General features: G+C 44.7%; 1 protein-coding gene across 1 annotated transcript in view; it reads right to left on the bottom strand.

Annotated features, from left to right (window-relative positions):
- Nucleotides 1–21,562, bottom strand: part of NPC1 (NPC intracellular cholesterol transporter 1) — a 98,756-nt gene that overhangs the window by 50,411 nt on the left and 26,783 nt on the right. The window contains exons 3-6 of the mRNA XM_073550831.1: nucleotides 20,704–20,810; nucleotides 19,783–19,940; nucleotides 10,964–11,131; nucleotides 866–1,115 (exon numbers count right to left, since the gene is read on the bottom strand). Coding sequence (XP_073406932.1) covers nucleotides 866–1,115; nucleotides 10,964–11,131; nucleotides 19,783–19,940; nucleotides 20,704–20,810 — 683 coding nt within the window. The remainder of the gene's footprint in view (nucleotides 1–865; nucleotides 1,116–10,963; nucleotides 11,132–19,782; nucleotides 19,941–20,703; nucleotides 20,811–21,562) is intronic.

Below are 21,562 nucleotides of genomic sequence, written 5' to 3'. Positions count from 1 at the left end.
ACGGAGACCATGCAATTAAAATTTTGGTTCAGAGACGCCAATCCGTTTTTGTAAAAAAAAATAAAAAAATTTTCTTGTAATACTGGTGGGCTACTTTGTAACAGAAATTGAACTTTATTTTCTAGAATATAATAATGGTGTTATAAATACACAAGATGCCACATATCATCCTACAGAGGGGTCTTTAAGAAGTGCATGAACAAGACCCCTGTTTGGCTCAATACATGGTGTCTAATGTGCTAACAGTTGTTGACTGATTGTGAATTTTTCCTTTTGTTGTAGAATACTTGTGATCCCGACATTAAAAACTTTTCAATCAATGCATCCAGCTGTCATTACTGAAGCCAGTGCGGGTCCAGGTCTTCAGACGGAAGACTACCATCTACAAGAAACATAAAACATTTTCTGGACTTACATATTTAACTTAAAGATTACTTTCAACGCCATTTCCCGTTTTTACGCAACGTATGGTGACAAAAAAAATTCTAAACAAAGTCAGCTTGGTTCCCATTTACAGTATTCCTGGTGGTGGCAGAATGTAAAGAAAGGATGAGATTTACACATTTTAATGGGAAACAAAACGATTAACTTTTATAGAGGTTCGTCACTGACATTATAAAGCTGTTATAGAGAGTTTATCATTTAGAAACTGATAAGGGAAACAGAACAAAGCAGATGAGGGCGAGAGATTTCCTACCCTCCCATAGTGTAGTCAATGCTCATAGCTTCAAGCAGCCCACAAGGGTCATCACAACAGGATCACAGAGGTTATAATTCTGGTTTATCCAAAGAGCATTTCATCTCACTAAACTGGGATCAACTTGGCCTTACCATGTAAGACAAACTGAAAAGGTGGTACTCATACCTGTAGCACCAGGCTCCAGTGATTACTGTGCAGAAAAGCAGTAAAAAGACAGCATAGGCAATCCACATGATAACAACCATAGCATCGAAACCCCAAATCAGCCACGGCATTGGAGGTGATGGAGGCGGAGGTCTTTCCCCACAAACTAGTGTGCAGTCTTGGCAGCTGCAAGGGGCACCATCTTCATCCACTGATTCATTGCATCCTTTGGTTGCATTATTCATGGGAATCATTTGGAGAAAGGGCTCATCTGTAATTACAAGCAAGTTCAGTCAGAATTTCTATATGTTTCTGAAAAACAGCTACAGGGCATCATAACGAGCCTTCGCTCTCCTCCCTCCCCCCGATAGGAATAATGGGTTATTTTAATCTCTTGACGCCTTGTATCTATCATCATAGTTGTTCCTGGCTATAAGGAGAATCATTAGCGCTTTTACGGGGTTGCCAATGAATGTGTATTGGAACAAAGTCTACCAAGTTTGGAAGTTTTTTTGTTGGATAGGGGAGAACTTCCTGATAGCAGGGGTCCAACTGCTGGAGCACCCACAGATCCCAAAGTCGGAATGGAGCAGAGGTTGATCATGAGCACCTTTGCTCCATTCATTCTTTATCGGAGTGCTAAAGACGAGTCAAGCAACCTGTTCAACCATCTTCCACAGTCCCATTAAGAATGAAAGAAGTGGAGGTGCGCATGCTCGACCTCTAGTGCATTCCAATGCTAGGAACAGTGGGTGCCCCACTGGTCAGAAACATATCCTCTATAAAATGGACGTCTAAACTAGATACATGGATACAACCCCTTTAAAAAAAAAAAAAAAAGACGGAAATTTTTTTTTGTTTTTTTTTTTAAACTTGTTTGTTCTTCACCTTCTTTCAGTAGCTATAACTATTTTTTTTTTGCAGGAAAAGAAGTTTTCTATTATACAGCTTATTTTATCATACAGTGTACTGAAGAAAAAAAAAATCCAAGTTTGGGTTACTTATGACATTTTCCCTTCTTTTTGCATTTTTCATACTTTATTGCGGCATTTAAGATGTCAAACTGATGTGATCAGCACCAGTTACAATCACTTCAGTTTTTGTGGAGCGCTATGCAACAGCCAGTACTGGTGCTTTAACCCCTTCACTACCAAGGGTGGTTTGCACGTTAACTCCCGGGCCAATTTTTACAATTCTGACCACTGTCCCTTTATGAGGTCATAACTCTGAAACGCTTCCATGGATCCCGGTGATTCTGACACTGTTTTCTCGTGACATATTGTACTTCATGTCAGTGGTAAAATTTCATTCAAATAACTTGCGTTTATTTGTGAAAAAAACGGAAATTTGGCGAAAATGTCGCAATTTTCCAACTTTGAATTTTTATGCCCTTAAATCACAGAGATACGGCACACAAAAAACGTGAGAAATGTTATTTATTACATGTTTACTTTACATCAGCACAATTTTGGAACCAAAATTTTTTTTTGTTAGGAAGTTATAAGGGTTAAAAATTGACCAGCGATTTCTCATTTTTGCAACACCATTTTATTTTTAGGGACCACAATACATTTGAAGCCACTTTGAGGGGTCTATATGATAGAAAATACCCAAAAGTGACACCATTCTAAAAACTGCACCCCTTAATGTGCTCAAAACCACATTCAAGAAGTGTATTAACCCTTTAGGTGTGTCACAGGAATTTTTTGAATATTTAAAAAAAAAAATGAATATCTAACTTTTTTTCACAAAAAAAATACTTCAGGTTCAATTTTTTTTTATTTTACCAAGGGTAACAGGAGAAATTGGACTGGAAAAGGTAATGTGCAATTTGTCCTGAGTACGCTGATACCTGATATGTGGGGGGGGGGGAAATCACTGTTACGGCGCATGGCAGACCTCAGTAGGGAAGGAGCGCCGTTTGACTTTTTCAATGCAAAATTGGCTGGAATTCAGATCGGACGCCATGTCGTGTTTGGAGAGCCCCTGATGTACCTAAACAGTGGAAACCTCCAGGGCTGTGGAGTCGGAGTCGTGGAGTCGGAGTTAGTTTTGGCTGGAGTCGGAAGAAATGTACCGACTCCAGCTTTAAAAAAAATGTATTAATATTTCATAATTGAACTTTCATATGAATTTTATAAATGTTACTCAAATATATATGTTCTATCAAACTATGAACAACAGTGATAAGCAGTTCTGCTGGAGATAGAGACATTTCTTACTTCTTGTGTGTCACTGTTCTCCACTGCCCTTATCTAATCTTATACTTGGTTAACCTCATGCTGCCCCAACCCCCCTACTTACAATGTATGAAACTGAAAGTGAAAATGTGTTGCAAATTCTTAGTAGTAAAGCTCCTCTTCTAGACTAGATCATACTAGGTGTGCGTCTTCCAAGCATCTCACAGCTGCCTGCTACTCAGAAGAGGAAGACTGTAAGAAGTATTATCCTTTCAACAAACTTTGCATCAGTTAACTGTGAGTACATGAGGAATAATAACAGTATTACTGACCACTATATCAGTTGTACGACCTGGCAATAATTTTGTACAATTGTTTTTAGGAAAAACAATTGTCATTTGGATTGTGAATGCAGAATTAAAAACCTGAGAATGTCAAAGAAGCATCACATTAAATCAGCTGTATTTGAACATTTCACCATCACTCAAGATAGAAAACATTATGTCTGTCAGTGTATGACAAATGATCCAGACGAAAACAAATGCTGTGAAGCCAAGATGAGTGCATATTCAGGCAAAGATAAAAATGCTCCTACCAGAGCTTCTAATCTAAAGAGACATTTACAGCGCTTTCATCCAGAAGTACTGAAAGCAGTGGATGAGAAAGACTGCATCCAAACCAATGAACCAGTGCCCAGCTCTTCCAGCCAAACAAAGGAGCAGAGAACTTTGCAGCCATCAGTTGCAAGATATTTTGTCAGTGACAAAGTTACTGTGACAATTACAGTAGATACATTTAAAAAACAGATCATAGAGCTTGTTGTAAAGGATAGTGTGCCTATTTCATTATTTTCACGACCAGCTTTTATGTGTCTGAATGGGGAAATGGCCCGCAAGCTTGGTGTTTCTCTGGAGAGAGAGAGTATTAGAAAATTAGTAATCGAAGAAGCTTTTAAACAAAAGGAAGACCTTAAAAAAACTCTCAAGGGACGCTTTCTGTTTCTTAAAATGGATGCCTGCACACGTCACAGAGTGAACTATTTTGCCATCAATGTCCGATTTGTTTGTGACAAAAATGAAATAGTTACCAAGACATTGGCAGTAAAAGACACCAAAGCTCATCACACCAGTGAGTTTCTCCAGGTCTTGGTGGAAAAGGTTCTGCAAGACTATGAACTTAAAAAAGAGCAAGTTCTTTCTGTCGTAACTGACAATGCTTCAAATATGATAAGTACTATTAAGCTAATGAATGAGAGTAATGATGGTGACCAGCAGCTAGAAGAACATTCTGGGTCCACAGACACAGAAATGTTTGAAATAGAGGAACACAGTATTGTAACTGAGGAGCAAACTGAAGTTGCTTCAGATGAACAGCAACATGATAGTTTAGATGATCTTGTTGAAACTGTGTCAATATGTTCTTTCATTCATCACATGTGCTGTGCATACGCTACAGCTGGCTATAAGAGACAGTCTGCAAGAAGGACATGCTGCTGCACTGATTGGCAAGGTGAGAAAATTGGCTACTGTTGCCAGAACCCCTAAAGTTGACTCAATTTTGAAGAGACGTGCTGGAAAAGGGGCAATTATTGATCAAGCCACACGATGGGGCAGTACTTACTTAATGATTCAGCGCTTGGTTGAACTGAAAACCTTTCTTGTAGACATGGCTAACCCTCAACTGATGCTAAATGAAAGTCAGTGGAATCAGGTGACTGAGCTGGAAAAATTGCTAGAGCACCCATTTAGGCTGGTTTCACATTAGCGCATTTTCAGCGCGCGCACGGCCGGGGGTAGCTCCGCCCCCGAGCCGGCTCTCTGCCCGGCGTGCCCGCCCCTTGCTTGTAGCGCCGCCTACTAGCGGACAGCGGCGCCTGCGATCGGCGCACCCTATCTTTAGCATAGGGTGCGCAGATCGTGCGCAGGCCGTGCGCTAGTTGCGCTTTGACCTGCGCTGCGCACTTTTGACGGTGCGCCGTGCGCGCCAAAATCAAACTTTTCGGATTTTGGCGCGCACGGCGCACCGTCAAAAGTGCGCAGCGCAGGTCAAAGCGCAACTAGCGCACGGCCTGCGCACGATCTGCGCACCCTATGCTAAAGATAGGGTGCGCCGATCGCAGGCGCCGCTGTCCGCTAGTAGGCGGCGCTACAAGCAAGGGGCGGGCACGCCGGGCAGAGAGCCGGCTCGGGGGCGGAGCTACCCCCGGCCGTGCGCGCGCTGAAAATGCGCTAATGTGAAACCAGCCTTACAGTGACTAAAAAATTACAAGCAGAGGACTTAACTCCAGGTATTTTCTTAAAGGAGTGGAAGAACCTGATGTTTCACCTGTCCCAAAGAAGAGGGTTAATTGCAAGTGGCATTGCTACATCAATGAAACGGAGAGAGGAGCTACTATTACAAAATAACATTCTTTTGGCAGCTGTTTATGTAGACCCAATGCATCGGATTCTTCTAGATGATCAACAGCTAAGTAAAGGAAAAGAAGCTCTGTTTGAAATAGCAGTAAGGATGAAAGGGTTGCAGAACAGTCAGGAGGAACAAGAAGAATTTGGTCGTCCTGCCACATCTTCACCCTCATCATCAACTGATGAAGAATTTAATTTCGAAAAATATTTGGATCACAAGGACCGTGCAAAGCGTTCCCGCATAGAAGAGTCATCCCCATCAAGGAACACAGCCAGTACATTTCAGCAGAATTTTTCATGTGCACTAAAAGAAATTGAGAAATTTGACCGTTCATCAAAAATAACAGTGCAACAAGCGATTCCTCTGACATTGTCAGAGATGTTGCCCGAGTGGTTACTGCTTTGCCACCAACACAAGTTAGTGTAGAGAGGTTGTTCTCTGCTCTCAAAATAATTAGATCAGATTTGAGGGCATCCATGAAGGAGGATCTGACAGAGGCAATACTTTTTTTTTTTTTTTTTTTACAAATTTATAGATTTCTTCTTATTAACTGCATAAAAGTGTTTATTGCATATTTACTTACAGTTTAGAAAAGTTTATAAAAGTTATTTGCTATATTCTAATTGTATTCTAATAAACGTAGTTTTTGCTCTAAGTGGTCTGATTACTTATATGATGGTGAGAAACTGAATAAGCACGATGTTTAATATTTTACAACAGTAAATTTGTTGTTATGAATTGGCCATTTATGAAGGAGTCGGAGCCGGAGCCGGAGTCGGAGCCTGATAAAATCCAGGAGTCGGAGTCGCAACTGTGGCTTACCGACTCCACAGCCCTGGAAACCTCCCCAAGTGACCCCATTTTGGAAACTAGACCCCCCAAGGAACTTATCTAGATATGTGGTGAGAACTTTGAACCCACAAGGGCTTCACAGAAGTTTATAACGTACAGCGGTACAATTAAAAAATCATTTTTTTCCACAAAAATGATCTTTTCACCCCCAATTTTTATTTTTCCAAGGTTAACAGGACCCTAAAAGTTATTGTGCAATTTGTCCTGAGTATGCTGATACCCCATATGTGGGTGTAAATGACTATTTGGGCGCATAGCAGAGCTCGGAAGGGAAGCAGCGCCATTTGACGTTTTTGGCTAGAATTGAGATCGGACACCATCTCGCGATTGGAAAACCCCTGATGTACCAAAACAGTGGAAACCCCCCACAAATGACACCATTTTGGAATCTAGACCCCCCAAGGAACTTATCTAGATGTGTGGTGAGAACTTTGAACCCCCAAGGGCTTCACAGAAGTTTATAACATACAGCCGTACAATTAAAAAAATCATTTTTTCCAAAAAAAATGATCTTTTCACCCTCAATTCTTATTTTTCCATGAGTAACAGGACCCTAAAAGATATTGTGCAATTTATCCTGAGTGCGCCGATACCCCACATGTGGGGGTAAACCACTATTTGGGCGCATGGCAGAGCTCGGAAGGGAAGCAGCACCATTTGACGTTTTTGGCTGGAATTGAGATCGGACACCATGTCGCGTTTGGAAAGCCCCTGATGTACCAAAACAGTAGAAACCCCCCACAAATGACACCATTTTGGAAACTAGACCCCCCAAGGAACTTATCTAGACATGTGGTGAGCACTTTGAACCCCCCAGTGCTTCACAGAAGTATATAACGCCCGGGCGTGAAAATAAAATCGTATTTTTTCCACAATCATCATCTTTTAGTCCCCATTTTTTTTTTTTTCCCAAGGGTAACAGGAGAAATTGGACCCCAAAAGTTGTTGTCCAATTTGTCCTGAGTACGCTGATACCTCATATGTGGGAGAAAACTACTGTATGGGCACACGTCGGGGCTCGGAAGGGAAGTAGTGACGTTTTGGAATGCAGACTTTGATGGCATGGTCTGCGGGTGTCATGTTGCTTTTGGAGAGCCCCTGATGTACCTAAAGTATTGAAACTCCCCACAAGTGACCCCATTTTGGAAACTAGACCCCCCACAGAACTTATCTAGATGTGTGGTGAGCACTTTGAACCCCAAAGTGCTTCACAGAAGTTTATAACACCTGGGCGTGAAAATAAAAAAAACATTTTTTCCCGCAAAAATGACATTTTTGCCCCCAATTTTATATTTTCCTAAGGGTAACAGGAGAAATTGGACCCCAAAAGTTGTTTTGTAATTTGCCCTGAGTAGGCCGATACCCCATATGTGGGGGTAAAACACTGTTTGGGCGCATGGCAGAGCTTGAAAGGGAAGGAGCACCATTTGAATTTTTCAACGCAGAATTGGCTGGAATTGAGATCAGACGCCATGTTGCATTTGGAGAGCACCTGATATGCCCAAACAGTGGAAACCCCCCAATTATAACTCCAACCCTAACCCCAACACACCCCTAACCCTAATCTGAGCCCTAACCCTAGCCCTAATGGGAAAATGGAAATAAATACATTTTCTTTTAGTTTTATTATTTTTCCCTAAGGGGGTGATAACGGGGGGTTTGATTTACTATTTATGGCGGTTTTTATTTTTGGCAGCTGTCACACGCTAAAAGACACTTTTTATTGTAAAAAATAGTTTTTGCATCACCACATATTGAGAGCTATAATTTTTCCGTATTTTGACCCACCGAGTCATGTGAGGTCTTATTTTTTGCGGGACGAGTTGACGTTTTCATTGGTGCCATTTTCGGGCACGTGACATTTTTTGATCGCTTTTTATTCCGATTTTTGGGACGCAGAATGAACAAAAACCAGCGTTTCATGAATTTCTTTTGGGGGGGTGCGTTTACACCGTTCTGCGTGCGATAAAATTGATAAAGCGTTTTTATTCTTCGGGTCAGTACGGTTACAGCGACACCTCATTTAGGTCTTTTTTTATGTTTTGTCGGTTTTTTGCAATGAAAACTATTTTATATAAAAAATAATTATTTTTGTATCGCTTTATTCTGCGAGCTATAACTTATTTTTTTGCGGATGACGCTGTATGGTGGCTCATTTTTTGCGGGACAAGATGACGTTTTCAGCGGTACCATGGATATTTATATGCGTCTTTTTGATCACGCGTTATTGCACTTTTTGTTCGGTGGTATGATAATAAATCATTATTTTTTGCTTCGTTTTTTATTTTTTAAGGGGTTCGCTAAAGGGGTTAACTAATGGGACAGTTTTATAGGGCGGGTTGCTACGGACGCGGCGATACCAAATATGTGTACTTTTATTGTTTTGTTTTTTTTTTATTTTGAAAAAATGGATTTATTGGGGAATATTTTTTTTTTTTTTACCAATTTATTTAGCGATTTTTTTAAAATTATTTAACTTTTTTTTTTTTTTACTTTATTACCTTGTCCCAGGTGGGACATCACTGTCCTGTGACAGATCGCTGATCTGTCACATCACAGATCACTGACAGATCAGCAATCTGTCACAGGCAGTTCTGCAGACTTCCTCATGCCTGCGCTTTGCAGGCAGTGAGGAAGTCCGCTCCCTACAGGCCGCCGAAGGCCCCGTCGCCATCTTGGATCCGGGGGCCTGTAGGGAAAGAGACCCCAGCAGCAGCGCTGCACATTGCGCTGCTGTGGGGGGCTCAGGGAAGCACGGAGGGAGCCCCCTCCCTGCCGATGCTTCCATTTAACCCCCGGTACACCGCGATCGCGTTTGATCGTGGTGGACAAGGGGTTAACGTGTCGGGGGCGGTCCGTGACCGCCCCTGACACATTGTGCCGGGTGTCAGCTGTGATAATCAGCTGACACCCGGCCGCGATCAGCGGCGCTCACCACAGGGGCGCCGCTGATCGCTGTGACGTAATATTCCGTCCATGGTGATTAGGTCCAGGGTCACATGGACGGAATATTACGTCCATTGTAGGTAAGGGGTTAAAGAGCTGCTCCTGTTTCTTATTTTCATGTTTAATATTGATTGATGAAATAAAAATTAAAACAATTACTCTTGAAAAAAGCAATTGCACCAATACATAAAATTTAACGTGTCCATACACAATCTCTTAGAGATGGAAGGACCCCATACACATTAGATGGCTGTCCGGTCTGCTGGAAATCAGTAAGTTCGCCAATGAGTGTTTAGGCTGTGTTCACACACAGCGTTTTTTTTTTTTTTTTTTTTTAAGAGGTTTTTACCGCGGTTTTCACTATAAAACCGCTAAAAATAAGCTGCACAGTCATTTCTATGCATTTTGCACTTTTTGTGCACATTGATGCGTTTACCGCGAAAAAACCACATCGCGGTAAAAAACACAGCATGCACATTAATTTTGCGGATTTTTCCGCGGTTTAGGCTTCTCCCATGCTTTTAGAAACCGCTGCGGAAAAAAACGCATCAAAACCGCGCAAAAACCGCCGCGGGAAAAATAGGTGTGGTTTCTGGGAAGGGATTCAGGTTTTTAAGCAGAAATTTTCTGCAACGTGTGCACTTAGCCTTAAAGTGGTCTTCACACTAAGGCTATGTGCCCACGTAGCGATTTTTAAGCGTTTTTGCCGCGATTTTCGGTGCGAAAACGTTTAAAAATCGTGTACAAAACGCCCCCCATGCATTCCTATGGCATTCCGCACATGCTGTGCTAATGCTGCGCTTTTTTCCCGCAGCGGAATCGCATCGCGGAAAAAATCGCAGCATGCTCATTCTTTTGTGCGGAGTCGCAAAGAATTGCCGCGATTCCGCACCCATAGGAATGCATGAGAATCGCTTACTTCCCGCATGTGGCTATGCCCACCATGCGGGAAGTTAAGAGTCTCATGTGCGGTTGGTACCCACGGTGTGGAGGAGAGGAGACTGTCCTCCAGGCCCTGGGTACCATACCCCTGTAAAAAAAAGAATAAAAAATAAAAAAATCGGGGTATATTTACCTTCCAATGTCCCGCGCTGCATTCCCGGCCTAAGCGTTCCCAGTAATGCCTTGCGGCAAGGCCCTGTAATGACGTCGTCTCGCGAGATCACTATAGTAACGCGAGACCAACGTCATCACAGGTCTAGCAAGGCATTACTGGGAACGCTGAGGCCCGGGAATGCAGCGCGGGACGCCGGAAGGTAAATATACCCCGATTTTTTTATTTTTTTTAGCATTTTTAACTTTCTATCTTTTACTATTGATGCCGCATAGGCGGCCTCAATAGTAAAAAGCTGGTCACACTTGTCAAACACTATGTTTGACGAGTGTGACCAACCTGTCAATCACTTTCCAAGCGATGCTTCAAATCGCTTGGAAAGTGCTTGAATATCGCACATGAAAATCGCGGCAAAATCGCGATTGAAATCGCGGCGAAATCGCAGTGAAATCGCAGTGAAATCGAGGTGAAAAAACCGCGCGATTTCTGGGAAGGAGTGCGTTTTTTAGTGAGCGTTTTAAAACGCTACGTGTGCCCACAGCCTCAATAGTCTGTATCAGAATCTGGTTTACGCCAAGCAATGTGAATGATTGTCATGTTTACAAACATTTTTTGTTGCTGAAAACAGTCTAAAAATGGAAAAAAAAAAATCCATGCATGTAAATAAGAGAAACACTGTACCAGAAAATACAGGAGTGATGGTAAAAGGGGTCTGCCCATTGTCCTTGTTGAACATGTACTGGATCCAGTTAGTGGCATTACAGTCTTTCGCTTCTTTCCCGCACACTACACTCAAGGCCTTTACATTACTTGATGGAGCAACCACGTCTCTGCAAGCATTGTACATTCCTAAAGAATAAACATTGAAAGGGGAAAGATATAATCACAGAAGAGTTCATGGTAAATAATTCACACAAGCGCAGTACTCCACATCTCTGCACTGCCATAGGAACATGTGTAACAGGCTTTATTGTGAATGGTATGACGAATTATGAGGGGGATCAGGAAAATCTCTTTTCTCTATCGCTTCATTGGGGAACACAGGTAACCATGGGTGTATGCTGCTGTCGCTAGGAGGCTGACACTATGCAAATAAAGCAAAAACTGGCTCCTCCTTCGTAGCATACACTCACTGACGGTCAGGAAGTACCTCAGTTTAAGCTTAGGCCTGTTTCACATCAGTTTTTTTTGTGTCAGTTAAAATCCGCCAAAATGGCGGAAAGCGGATCCATTGTTAACTGATGAGAACGGATGTCACCGGACCGTTTTTTTGACGGATCCGCCGAATGAAGAATTTTAAAGGAACTGCTGCCCCCAGGGAGAGGGAGAGGGGGAGAGAGAGAGAGAGAGAGAGAGAATTTTGTGTGTCCGCCAGAAATGATGTCAGGGTTAAATTTCTGCCTGCCTTCATTCGTCCGGGCATGTGCACTATAAGAATCCGGATCCTGCAGTAGAAAAAACGTTACATGGTCTGTCCAGGCATCTCGACAGACACCAAAAAATTGACGGTTCCGCAAAAAAACGGATCCAACGGATGGCGATCCGTCAAGATCCGCCAGTAATGCAAATCAATGGGGAAAAAAACGGATCCGCCAAAAAAAATGGCAGATCCGTTTTTTTTGCAAAAACGGCGGATTTTGACTGATGGTCAAAAACGGAAGTGTGAAACAGGCCTTAGTGTCTGTAGGAGGCGGACCTGGATCTAACACCAGATCCGCAGTGTTTTCTCTTTCACAGGTTTCTGTGTGAACTTATTAATCCTTTTCCCTTTCTTTTTCAGATACAGCTCATCGGGTAACAGGGTGCAGAATTCTCACACTGTTTTCCCACATTTAAGCAACCGAGAGAGCAGTGTGGTATCATCCACATTGCCCACTCTTGGACCGGCTGGCAGGACTTTATCCCCTGTCCCACTTTCGGGGTGTTTCAGGGCGACTCTCGGTGGCCAGTCCTTGCCTTATCCCCTCCTCACCCCTCTCCTCAGAGAGGGCTGAGAGGAAGACGGTGGTCACCGGTGGTGGCCTTCCTCCTTCTGGCTAAGGGCTTGATGTCGTCTTCTGCACCGTCCGGAGACTGTGCGGGAAGGAGGATCTTCATTCCCCGGGCCCTCTCACTCCCGAGGGCTCCTGATGCGATCCTCATCTATCAAGAGGAGCCGGATTCAAGCAGGTGGTAAGCCAGCGAGCCCCCCCCTGCAGCAGCTCCCCCGTTTACCGGTGTATAGACTGTAGATAGGTGGACCTGGGAGGAAAGTGGCCTATCATTCAGGTTCAATTTTCGCGCCCTTTTTCGCATAGCGCTTGGCCACGGCATTTTGCAGGTCTTCTTCCCTTCGGCCATTTTACGACAGGAGCACGCCCCCTCCTCTCCGGCATGTCTCCTATCAGCCGTACTCATCGTTCAGACACGTCCCCTACTGGGCGTGTTTAATTTGCTGGACACGACCCTCCGGCGCCATCTTATTATTTCACCTTTTCCACTGCCGGGCTCACCCCCCCTATCTGCGAGTCACCCCGGCGCCAGAGTTTCTGCTTTTTGCAGGTGAAACACGCCTCCTCCGCTTGTCAGCCTTTCAAGCCGCAGCTTCCGCCTTTCACGCTCTTTCGATGGGAGGCGGCGCTGGGTCAGATAATCCTGGTTAGGTCCAGGACACTCCCCCAAGCGCAGCTCCGGCCGAATAACGCCCACCGCTCCGTAGCGTGGCGCTGTACCTGTCTCTCCCTGGCTCTGCAGGTCTGGTCACTACCGGCTATCCCACCGTGTCAGCCATTAGAAGGGGCATTTTTCCTTGTTTTCGCCGGTCCGCACATTAACCTGAGACGGCGCGGCTTATTGGGTTCTTGAACCCCCGGCTTTGGGCCTTCTCTCCCGGCGTAGCCATGCCCTCTTACCGGCCTCAGGCCAGTCAGTGACCCTCGGCCAAATCAGTGCGCGCCCTGAGCATTACAAGCCAGATCGGCGTGCACCTTAGGTTTAACCACGTCCCCTTCCGATGGCCGCGTCTATTTTTATTTAATCAGTGAGCGTGCTTCTCCAGCCCTCTCTCCCTGTCACCAGAGACACGGCCCCAGTATAGCGTCTCAGTGCCTGCAAGTATAGCGTCTCAGTGCTGCAAGTTTGTGATCATGCACTATCGGTAGTTTTGTGCACTGTCTTGTCACCATCTGCCTCAGGACCCAGAGGGCACAGCAGGCGGTGTGTCTCTGTCTAACAGCGGATGAAGATTCGTGTAGCAGGCACCCATCTCTATCCGGCATCGGATCTGGGAGGCACTCCAGCCTGAGCAGCGCCATCTCGGGTTCAGGTAGGACCAGCCCAGGGTGGTTGTTTTTTCTACCTCATCTATCCCCGGCGGCAGTCTTCGTCTCGCCTTAAAAGTTTTGTCTCTTCTTTGGCCACCATCTGTATAAAAGCAGTGGCTTTCTGACCAGTCTGCATTATTTATGCTCGTACTGCAGCTCTTCCACCGTGTCTGCCCTATAACAGTCCCCTAACACCCAGGACAACAGCACCCCCCATGGAGTGGGCTGCTGCCATGTCTCAGTCGTTATCCGACCTGACAGAGGTTTCACAGTCCATAACCCAGGTCCTGGAACGTCTTTTGCTTCCGTCTACTGCCACCAGTGCTCCGAACACCTTTTATGGTGGTTCGCACGCACCTGTCCGCTATGTTCACAAGGACATATCTGGTACAGAACAAGGGTAGCGAGACCAGGTCCCTCGGCATCTGCCCAGGAGGACGGCACTCCCCTCCCTCCAGAGTGGGCTGTTGCCATGTCACGGCCGGTCTCCAACCGGACAGAAGATTAAATTTCCGGGATGAAAACACTCCCCTCCGGAGCGGGCTGTTGCCATGTCTCAGTCGTTATCCGACCTGTCAGAGGTTCCATAGTCAACGACCTAGGTCCTGGAACGCCTTTGATTTCCATCTACTGCCACCAGTGCTCCGAACACCTTTTATGGTGGTTCGCACGCACCTGTCCGCTATGTTCACAAGCACATATCTGGTACGGAACAAGGGAAGCGAGACCAGGTCCCTCGGCATCTGCCCAGGGGGACGGCACTCCACTCCCTCCGGAGTGGACTGTTGCCATGTCCCAGCCAGTCCCCAACCGGACAGATGATTTATTTTCCAGGATGAAAACGCTCCCCTCCCTCCGGAGGGGCTGTTGCCATGTCTCAGTTGATCTCGGACCTGACTAGAAAATTCACAGTCCCTGGTACAGGTCCTGGAATCTATGCCGCATCTGTCTGCCGCCACCAGTGCTAGGAACACCTCCCATGGTGATTCGCATGCACCCAACCACGACCTGCACAGGGACAGATCAGGAGAATGATCTAGAAAGCGGACTTTGTCTGGCTCCTCATCCAGTTCACCGGGCCTCCTCTGCGGCATCCAGAATGCCCCTCTCTACCCATTCCTCCTCCTCAAAGGCGGACGTCGGGTCGGATGTAGCTTCTCAGTCAGAGTCTGACTCGGAGGTGGATCAGACTTCTGGGATGCTGGACATGGCAGATAGCCTTATTTCGGCTATTGTTCAAACCCTCGAAGTAATAGTGGAGCATGCGACTACTCAGGACATCTCCGTTTCATTCAAACGTATGAATTGTCCCCCCAGCATTTTTTCCCCCAAGGAGTTTGAGGTTACCACCTCTAGACACTGGAAACATCTTGGCAAACGCTTCCCGGGACGAAAACGTCTGGACATTCTAAACCCTTTTCGTTTAGACCCGGTCAACATATGGTCTGATCCCCCTAAGGTGGATCCGCCCTTTTCACACAGCCTCTCAAACAGTTCTGTCCAGTCCTGATGCGGCGTCTCTCAAGGACGCTACGGACAGATAGATTGTGGCCTTAACTGTATCGGCCTTAGAGGCGTCATGCACTTCTCTTTGACCCCTACAAGGGAGCTAGCAGATCTAGCTCTTTGGGACCAAACTGGTCCAGATCACTTCTGATGCCACCAGAAGTGAAAGCACCTCTCTGCCTTTTCTCTGGTGGTTCCTTATAGCAGGACCGATCTCCTGCACAAACGGAAAGAGGGAAACCTTCCTTCAAGCTATTCCACACTGAAGGCCTAGGACCCGTCTCTAAGTCCTCCGGAACCCCCTATCACAGATTCTCCTCTAATGACGGGTCATCCCTACCTGGGTTTCATTCCAGGGTGGAAGGCAGTTTTCTTCTTCTTCGTCGTCTTTTCACGGAAACTTGGTTGCCCTAGGTCGACGACGCCTAGGTCAGGGTGATCGCCACACCCTGCTACAGGATGGAATTTTCTCGCCAATTCAACACTCTCATGGGTCCTCCAAGCAGTCTTGTTCATCCCTAAGCTCAGGTGTCATTGTACCCGTTCCTTGGCACGAACAGGTTTTGTTCTGGGTTCTGCTCGAACCTCTTCATAATCCCAAAAAAAAAAAAAAAAAAAAAAAAAAAAAGCCTGATCTTAGGCCTCCAGCTGTTGAATTGCCACCTTCTTCGGTTTCGTCTCCTCAGAACGGAATCCTGGAGCTTGGTGATCCCCTCCATGAAGCAGGGGATTTTCTTTGCTCTGTGGACATTCAGGATGATATCCTGCACTTTTCAGTTTGTGTACAGCATCAGAGGTTCCTTCAGTTTGCGATACAGGAGCACCATTACCAGTTCACGGCACTCCAGTTCAGCCTGGCGTCCGCTACCAGGGTCTTCACGAAGGTCAGGGCGGCGGTCATGGAAACTGTGCCTTCTGCCCAGTGTCTCTCCCACCCTCTTCGGTTGGCCCTCCGGTCTACGTGGGATAAGAGAATTGTTTCCTTGGACTGTTTCCCTGGATTGGCCAGTGCTTTTACTTCATTGTGAAGCAGTCCCTCTCTTGGTGGACACTATCCGTCTCTAACCTGCGCAGGAGGTCATTTCTCCAGCTCTGTTGGCAGTTCATCAACATTGATGCCAGCCTTTAGGATTGTGTCTTGATGTCTTCTTCCAATTTCACAGCGCAGAGTCGCTGGAACATTCAGGAGACCCTCCTCCCCATCAATCTCTTGGCAATCAGGGCAATCCTTCTTGCCCCCCTCCGCTGGCAGTTTCTTCTCGCAGGCAAGTCAGTCCGCAGTCAGTCGGACTATGTCACAGCCATTGCTTACGAAAACCACCAAGGCAGGACTCGCAACACAGATCGTGGTAGAGGTAGCATTGATCCTGCGTGGGGCGGAAGGCCATGTCCCTGCCATATCAGCTGCCCACATTCCAGGGGTAGCTTACTGGAAGGTCCATTTTTAGTTTCATTGGGGGTTCGCGTCAGGCGAGTAGACCTCTCAATTCCGACGTCTTTGACTACATTTGTCGGAGGTGGGGCATTCTGGATGCCCAACCTAATGACTTCTCTAACAAACCAAAGGGTTCCCCAATACGTTACCAGGTCCCAGGATCCGAGGGCAGTCGGTTGCGACACACTTGTGATTCCGAGGTCCCAGTTTCAGATGCCTTTCCTGTCCCCCCGCCTCTTCCCTTATTCACAAGAGTCAAAAGTAGTTTTGACAACTACAAGCTGATAAGTCAGACGTGGTACCCGGAGCTGGCGTACATACTCATGGACGCCTCCTGGGGCTTTCCAGGCCGTCCAGATATTCTTCCGCAAGGCCTACCTCTGAGAGGGACTGGGTTTTTTTTTCCCATCAGGTCATTCTGATCTTGCTTTGGGCGAGAAACCCTGCATCCTCAGGTTTCTACTACAGTTACTGACGGTCTGATTCAGGTGGCCTAATTACAACTATTTGGTTCCGTTAGCCTTATGGCTACCAAAAAGAGAAATCAGGGGAGTTCTGAGTTAGCAGCATTATCCTGCTGTCTTCTGTTCCCTTTCATTCCACTTTAGTGCAGACATTGTCCGTTCTTCTCTAGGTCCCACTTGTCCCTCTCCGTTCCGTACTCCGTATAGCTCCTGGAGCACTTTCTCGCTAGACCCCGACTTTAGAGGTTTCACTACCGCGACCTAGTTATCTCCGCACATTCTTGCAGAGTTTTACGAAGATCACACTTATGTCTTGTCTAACGCAGGCCTAGGAAGGAAAGATGCTGCAGGCGGAAGTTATGCACCGACCGGCCTCAGTCATTTTTTTCCCTGCATTCTTTCTGCTGCCACCCTTGGGGACTGCTTTAGGATGTCCAATGGTTACCTGTGTCCCCCAATGAAGCGATAGAGAGAGAATGATTTTTGGTACTCACTGTAAAATCTCTTTCTTGGAGCCTTATTGGGGGACACAGCACCCTCCCTATTTGTTTGTACTGGTTTTGGGCCTACGTGCCTTGGTTGTTGAGCCGGTACATATGTGGAGTTTATTGGTTGCTTCTCCTACTGCTGTAATACTTAACTGAGGTACTTCCTGCCGGTCAGTGAGTGTATGCTACGAAGAAGGAGCCAGTTTTTGCTTTATTTGCATAGTGTCAGCCTCCTAGCGACAGCTGAATACACCCATGGTTACCTGTGTCCCCCAATGAAGGCTCCAAGAAAGATTTTACGGTGAGTACCAAAAATCATTCTATTTTGTCATGTCCTACATAAATGTATAAATCTTTCTTGGGTTAAATAACTAGGTCAAACAATGACTGCTGATCTCATTAGGGATAATTACAACTGCAAACAAAAGGTTTCCTGGCAATCATATGGGCCTGGCTACCACAACTATTGGCAATCACTCAGCATACTGTGGGCAGCCACTTCTCTCCTGCCAGCAGTTATGTCACTAGTGGGAGAGTCCAGCCAGCCCATTCCATGCTTATATGGTCAGGTATAATAATAAATTACTAACTGGTGTATGGAGAATTTTTCACTTACATTTGCTTTAATATATACAGTCATATGTAAAAGTTTGGGCACCCCTATTAATGTTAACCTTTTTTCTTTATAACAATTTTGGTTTTTGCAACAGCTATTTCAGTTTTATATATCTAATAACTGATGGACTCAGTTATATTTCTGGATTCAGATGAGGTTTATTGTACTAACAGAAAATGTGCAATCTGCATTTAAACAAAATGTGACCGGTGCAAAAGTATGGGCACCCTTATCATTTTCTTGATTTGAACACTCCTAACTACTTTTTACTGACTTCCTGAAGCACTAAATTGGTTTTGTAACCTCATTGAGCTTTGATCTTCATAGCCAGGTGTATCAAATCATGAGAAAAGGTATTTAAGGTGGCCACTTGCAAGTAGTTCTCCTATTTGATTCTCCTATGAAGAGTGGCATCATGGGCTCCTCAAAACAACTCTCAAATGATCTGAAAACAAAGATTATTCAACATAGCTTTTCAGGAGAAGGATACAAAAAGTTGTCTCAGAGATTTAACCTGTGAGTTTCCACTGTGAGGAACATAGTAAGGAAATGGAAGAACACAGGTACAGTTCTTGTTAAGCCCAGAAGTGGCAGGCCAAGAAAAATATCAGAAAGGCAGAGAAGAAGAATGGTGAGAACAGTCAAGGACAATCCACAGACCACCTCCAAAGACCTGCAGCATCATCTTGCTGCAGATGGTGTCACTGTGCATCGGTCAACAATACAGCGCATGCATAACGCCTTTTTGTATGACCAAACAACTCAATCTTTGTTTCATCAGTCCACAGGACCTTCTTCCAAAATGTAACTGGCTTGTCCAAATGTGCTTTTGCATACCTCAGGCGACTCTGTTTGTGGCGTGCTTGCAGAAACGGCTTCTTTCGCATCACTCTCCGATACAGCTTCTCCTTGTGCAAAGTGCTCTGTATTGTTGACCGATGCACAGTGACACCATCTGCAGCAAGATGATGCTGCAGGTCTTTGGAGGTGGTCTGTGGATTGTCCTTGACTGTTCTCACCATTCTTCTTCTCTGCCTTTCTGATATTTTTCTTGGCCTGCCACTTCTGGGCTTAACAAGAACTATACCTGTGTTCTTCCATTTCCTTACTATGTTCCTCACAGTGGAAACTGACAGGTTAAATCTCTGAGACAACTTTTTGTATCCTTCCCCTGAAAAGCTATGTTGAATAATCTTTGTTTTCAGGTCATTTGAGAGTTGTTTTGAGGAGCCCATGATGCCACTCTTCATAGGAGAATCAAATAGGAGAACTACTTGCAAGTGGCCACTTTAAATACCTTTTCTCATGATTTGATACACCTGGCTATGAAGATCAAAGCTCAATGAGGTTACAAAACCAATTTAGTGCTTCAGGAAGTCAGTAAAAAGTAGTTAGGAGTGTTCAAATCAAGAAAATGATAAGGGTGCCCATACTTTTGCACCGGTGAAATTTTGTTTAAATGCAGATTGCACATTTTCTGTTAGTACAATAAACCTCATTTGAATCCAGAAATATAAAGGAGTCCATCAGTTATTAGATATATGAAACTGATTTACCTGTTGCAAAAAACAAAATTGTTATAAAGAAAAAAGGTTAACATTAATAGGGGTGCCCAAACTTTTACATATGACTGTAACTAAAAGCAGCACAAAAATAATTGACACATCTGTACCTGTATGTATTACTTACCATCTGCAAAACGTTGCCCAATAAAATACTGCATGCCTGTAATGCTTTGCTTCTTACCATAGGGTAAGGTTTCCGTAACATTTAGAAAGTCCGACTGTCGAGGGCTACAAGTCAGCTCACAAAACAAAGTCATAAAATTATAGAAACAAGAAGGGCACCTGGAAAATAAAAAAATTACATAGAATGTATAATCATTATTTTAAAGTGAGTTTTAAAGCTTATTTCCCTCAAACTCATTTACCTACTGCACTGTATAACAAACTTAAAAATTTTCAAGGGTTTAGAGGATGTGACCTAACCAATTGAAGGGATAAAGCCATCACACATTTAAGTCTAAAGGACCCGTCACACACAGCGATGTCGCTGTGTGTGACATGTATCAGCGACTGGAGTGGAGCCACAGCTGAATGGTCACCGCTGCACATACACTCGCTGTCCCTTGATTGAGGGCCCGCCCTACATTCACAAGGTGAGGGCGCAGAAAACGGCCGTATAACATGGATGATGATCGCAACGCATTGCTGGGACTGGCCTGCAGCTCTCCTGACTCGAGAGTGACAGCTCCATGTATTTCTATGCAGTCGTCATGCTCGGGGGAGCCGTTGACCAGTCCCATGCACAGAGATGTGACCCATGGCCATGTTATACGGCAGTCTGACATCACTCATGAGGCTTTCAATCAATTCTTGCTGATTGATAGGTGATCAAATACTTATTTCATACAATAAAATGCAATTACATTTAAAAATCACAAAATATGATTTTCTGGATTTATTTTTAGATTCTGTCTTTCACAGGTGAAGTGTACTTATGATAAAAATTACAGACCTCTCCATTCTTTATAGGTGGGAAAATTTGCAAAATCAGCCGTGTATCAAATACTTATTTTCCCCACTGTATATGGTTCAACCAACCACTTACCTAGACAAGAACTGTAAGGGTAGCTGCAGTTTGCTGTTCAGAGTCGTCAGCTGCTGCACATCACAGCACAAACTGACATTTCCATAGTACAAGGATGGGCACAGTTGCTGCAAAACATGGGATAAAATTAAGCAGTGCATGGTAACAAAGTGCCATTACATTCTTTGTTTAACGGGACACTGTCCTATTATGCGGGATTTATACAGTGGTGAGAGACTGGTGAAAGAGGACGACTGTAAAGGGTTTCTGACAGCACAGAATGACTGTTCAAGCTAAGTTCCGCTGCTCAATGGCAGGGTCAGTCATTTTACACCCGCTATCACTACAGCGTCTTGTCCCTAATCCATTACTCTAACATACAGAGCGCATTCCTGTGCACCCGAGTCATACAGATAATACCTTGAAAAAGGCCGATCTTTTGTTGAAACGTTAGTTACTGTATAACTGATCATAACACCAGAACGGCCAAGTCCAAAAGTATGAAGACAACTGAACATAACATTCATATGTGCTAAATTAGTAGTTTGTTCCAAAACCATAATGGGTCAGGTCTCCTTTACTGCTACAACAATGAATACATTGTTGTTATTTCAGATCTGGGACTGTCAGCAGTCCTGCTTGTTGAATGTTTCTAGCTCTGGCCCACAGCCAATCTGCTGTAACATAAAAAAAAACAAAACACAATCCTAGGGGTAAATTGAATAGCAGAATTGCTGTGAATTTTAAAATTTACATTAGAATACATATGGGTCAGGCTTACAGTTCACAAGTAACAAAAGTTCTCAAAGCCATCAGAGCATACTGAGATTCTCCAATCGCATGTCAGTCCTGACACAGTCTTTGCAGATTTTTACCCAGT

The sequence above is a fragment of the Dendrobates tinctorius genome, unplaced genomic scaffold (assembly GCF_039654945.1).
Source record: "Dendrobates tinctorius isolate UK_male_01 unplaced genomic scaffold, ASM3965494v1 ptg000171l, whole genome shotgun sequence".
Classification (NCBI taxonomy): Eukaryota; Metazoa; Chordata; class Amphibia; order Anura; family Dendrobatidae; genus Dendrobates; species Dendrobates tinctorius.
The sequence above is the reverse complement of the archived record's forward strand: the minus strand, read 5'-3'. Positions and strand labels throughout refer to the sequence as shown.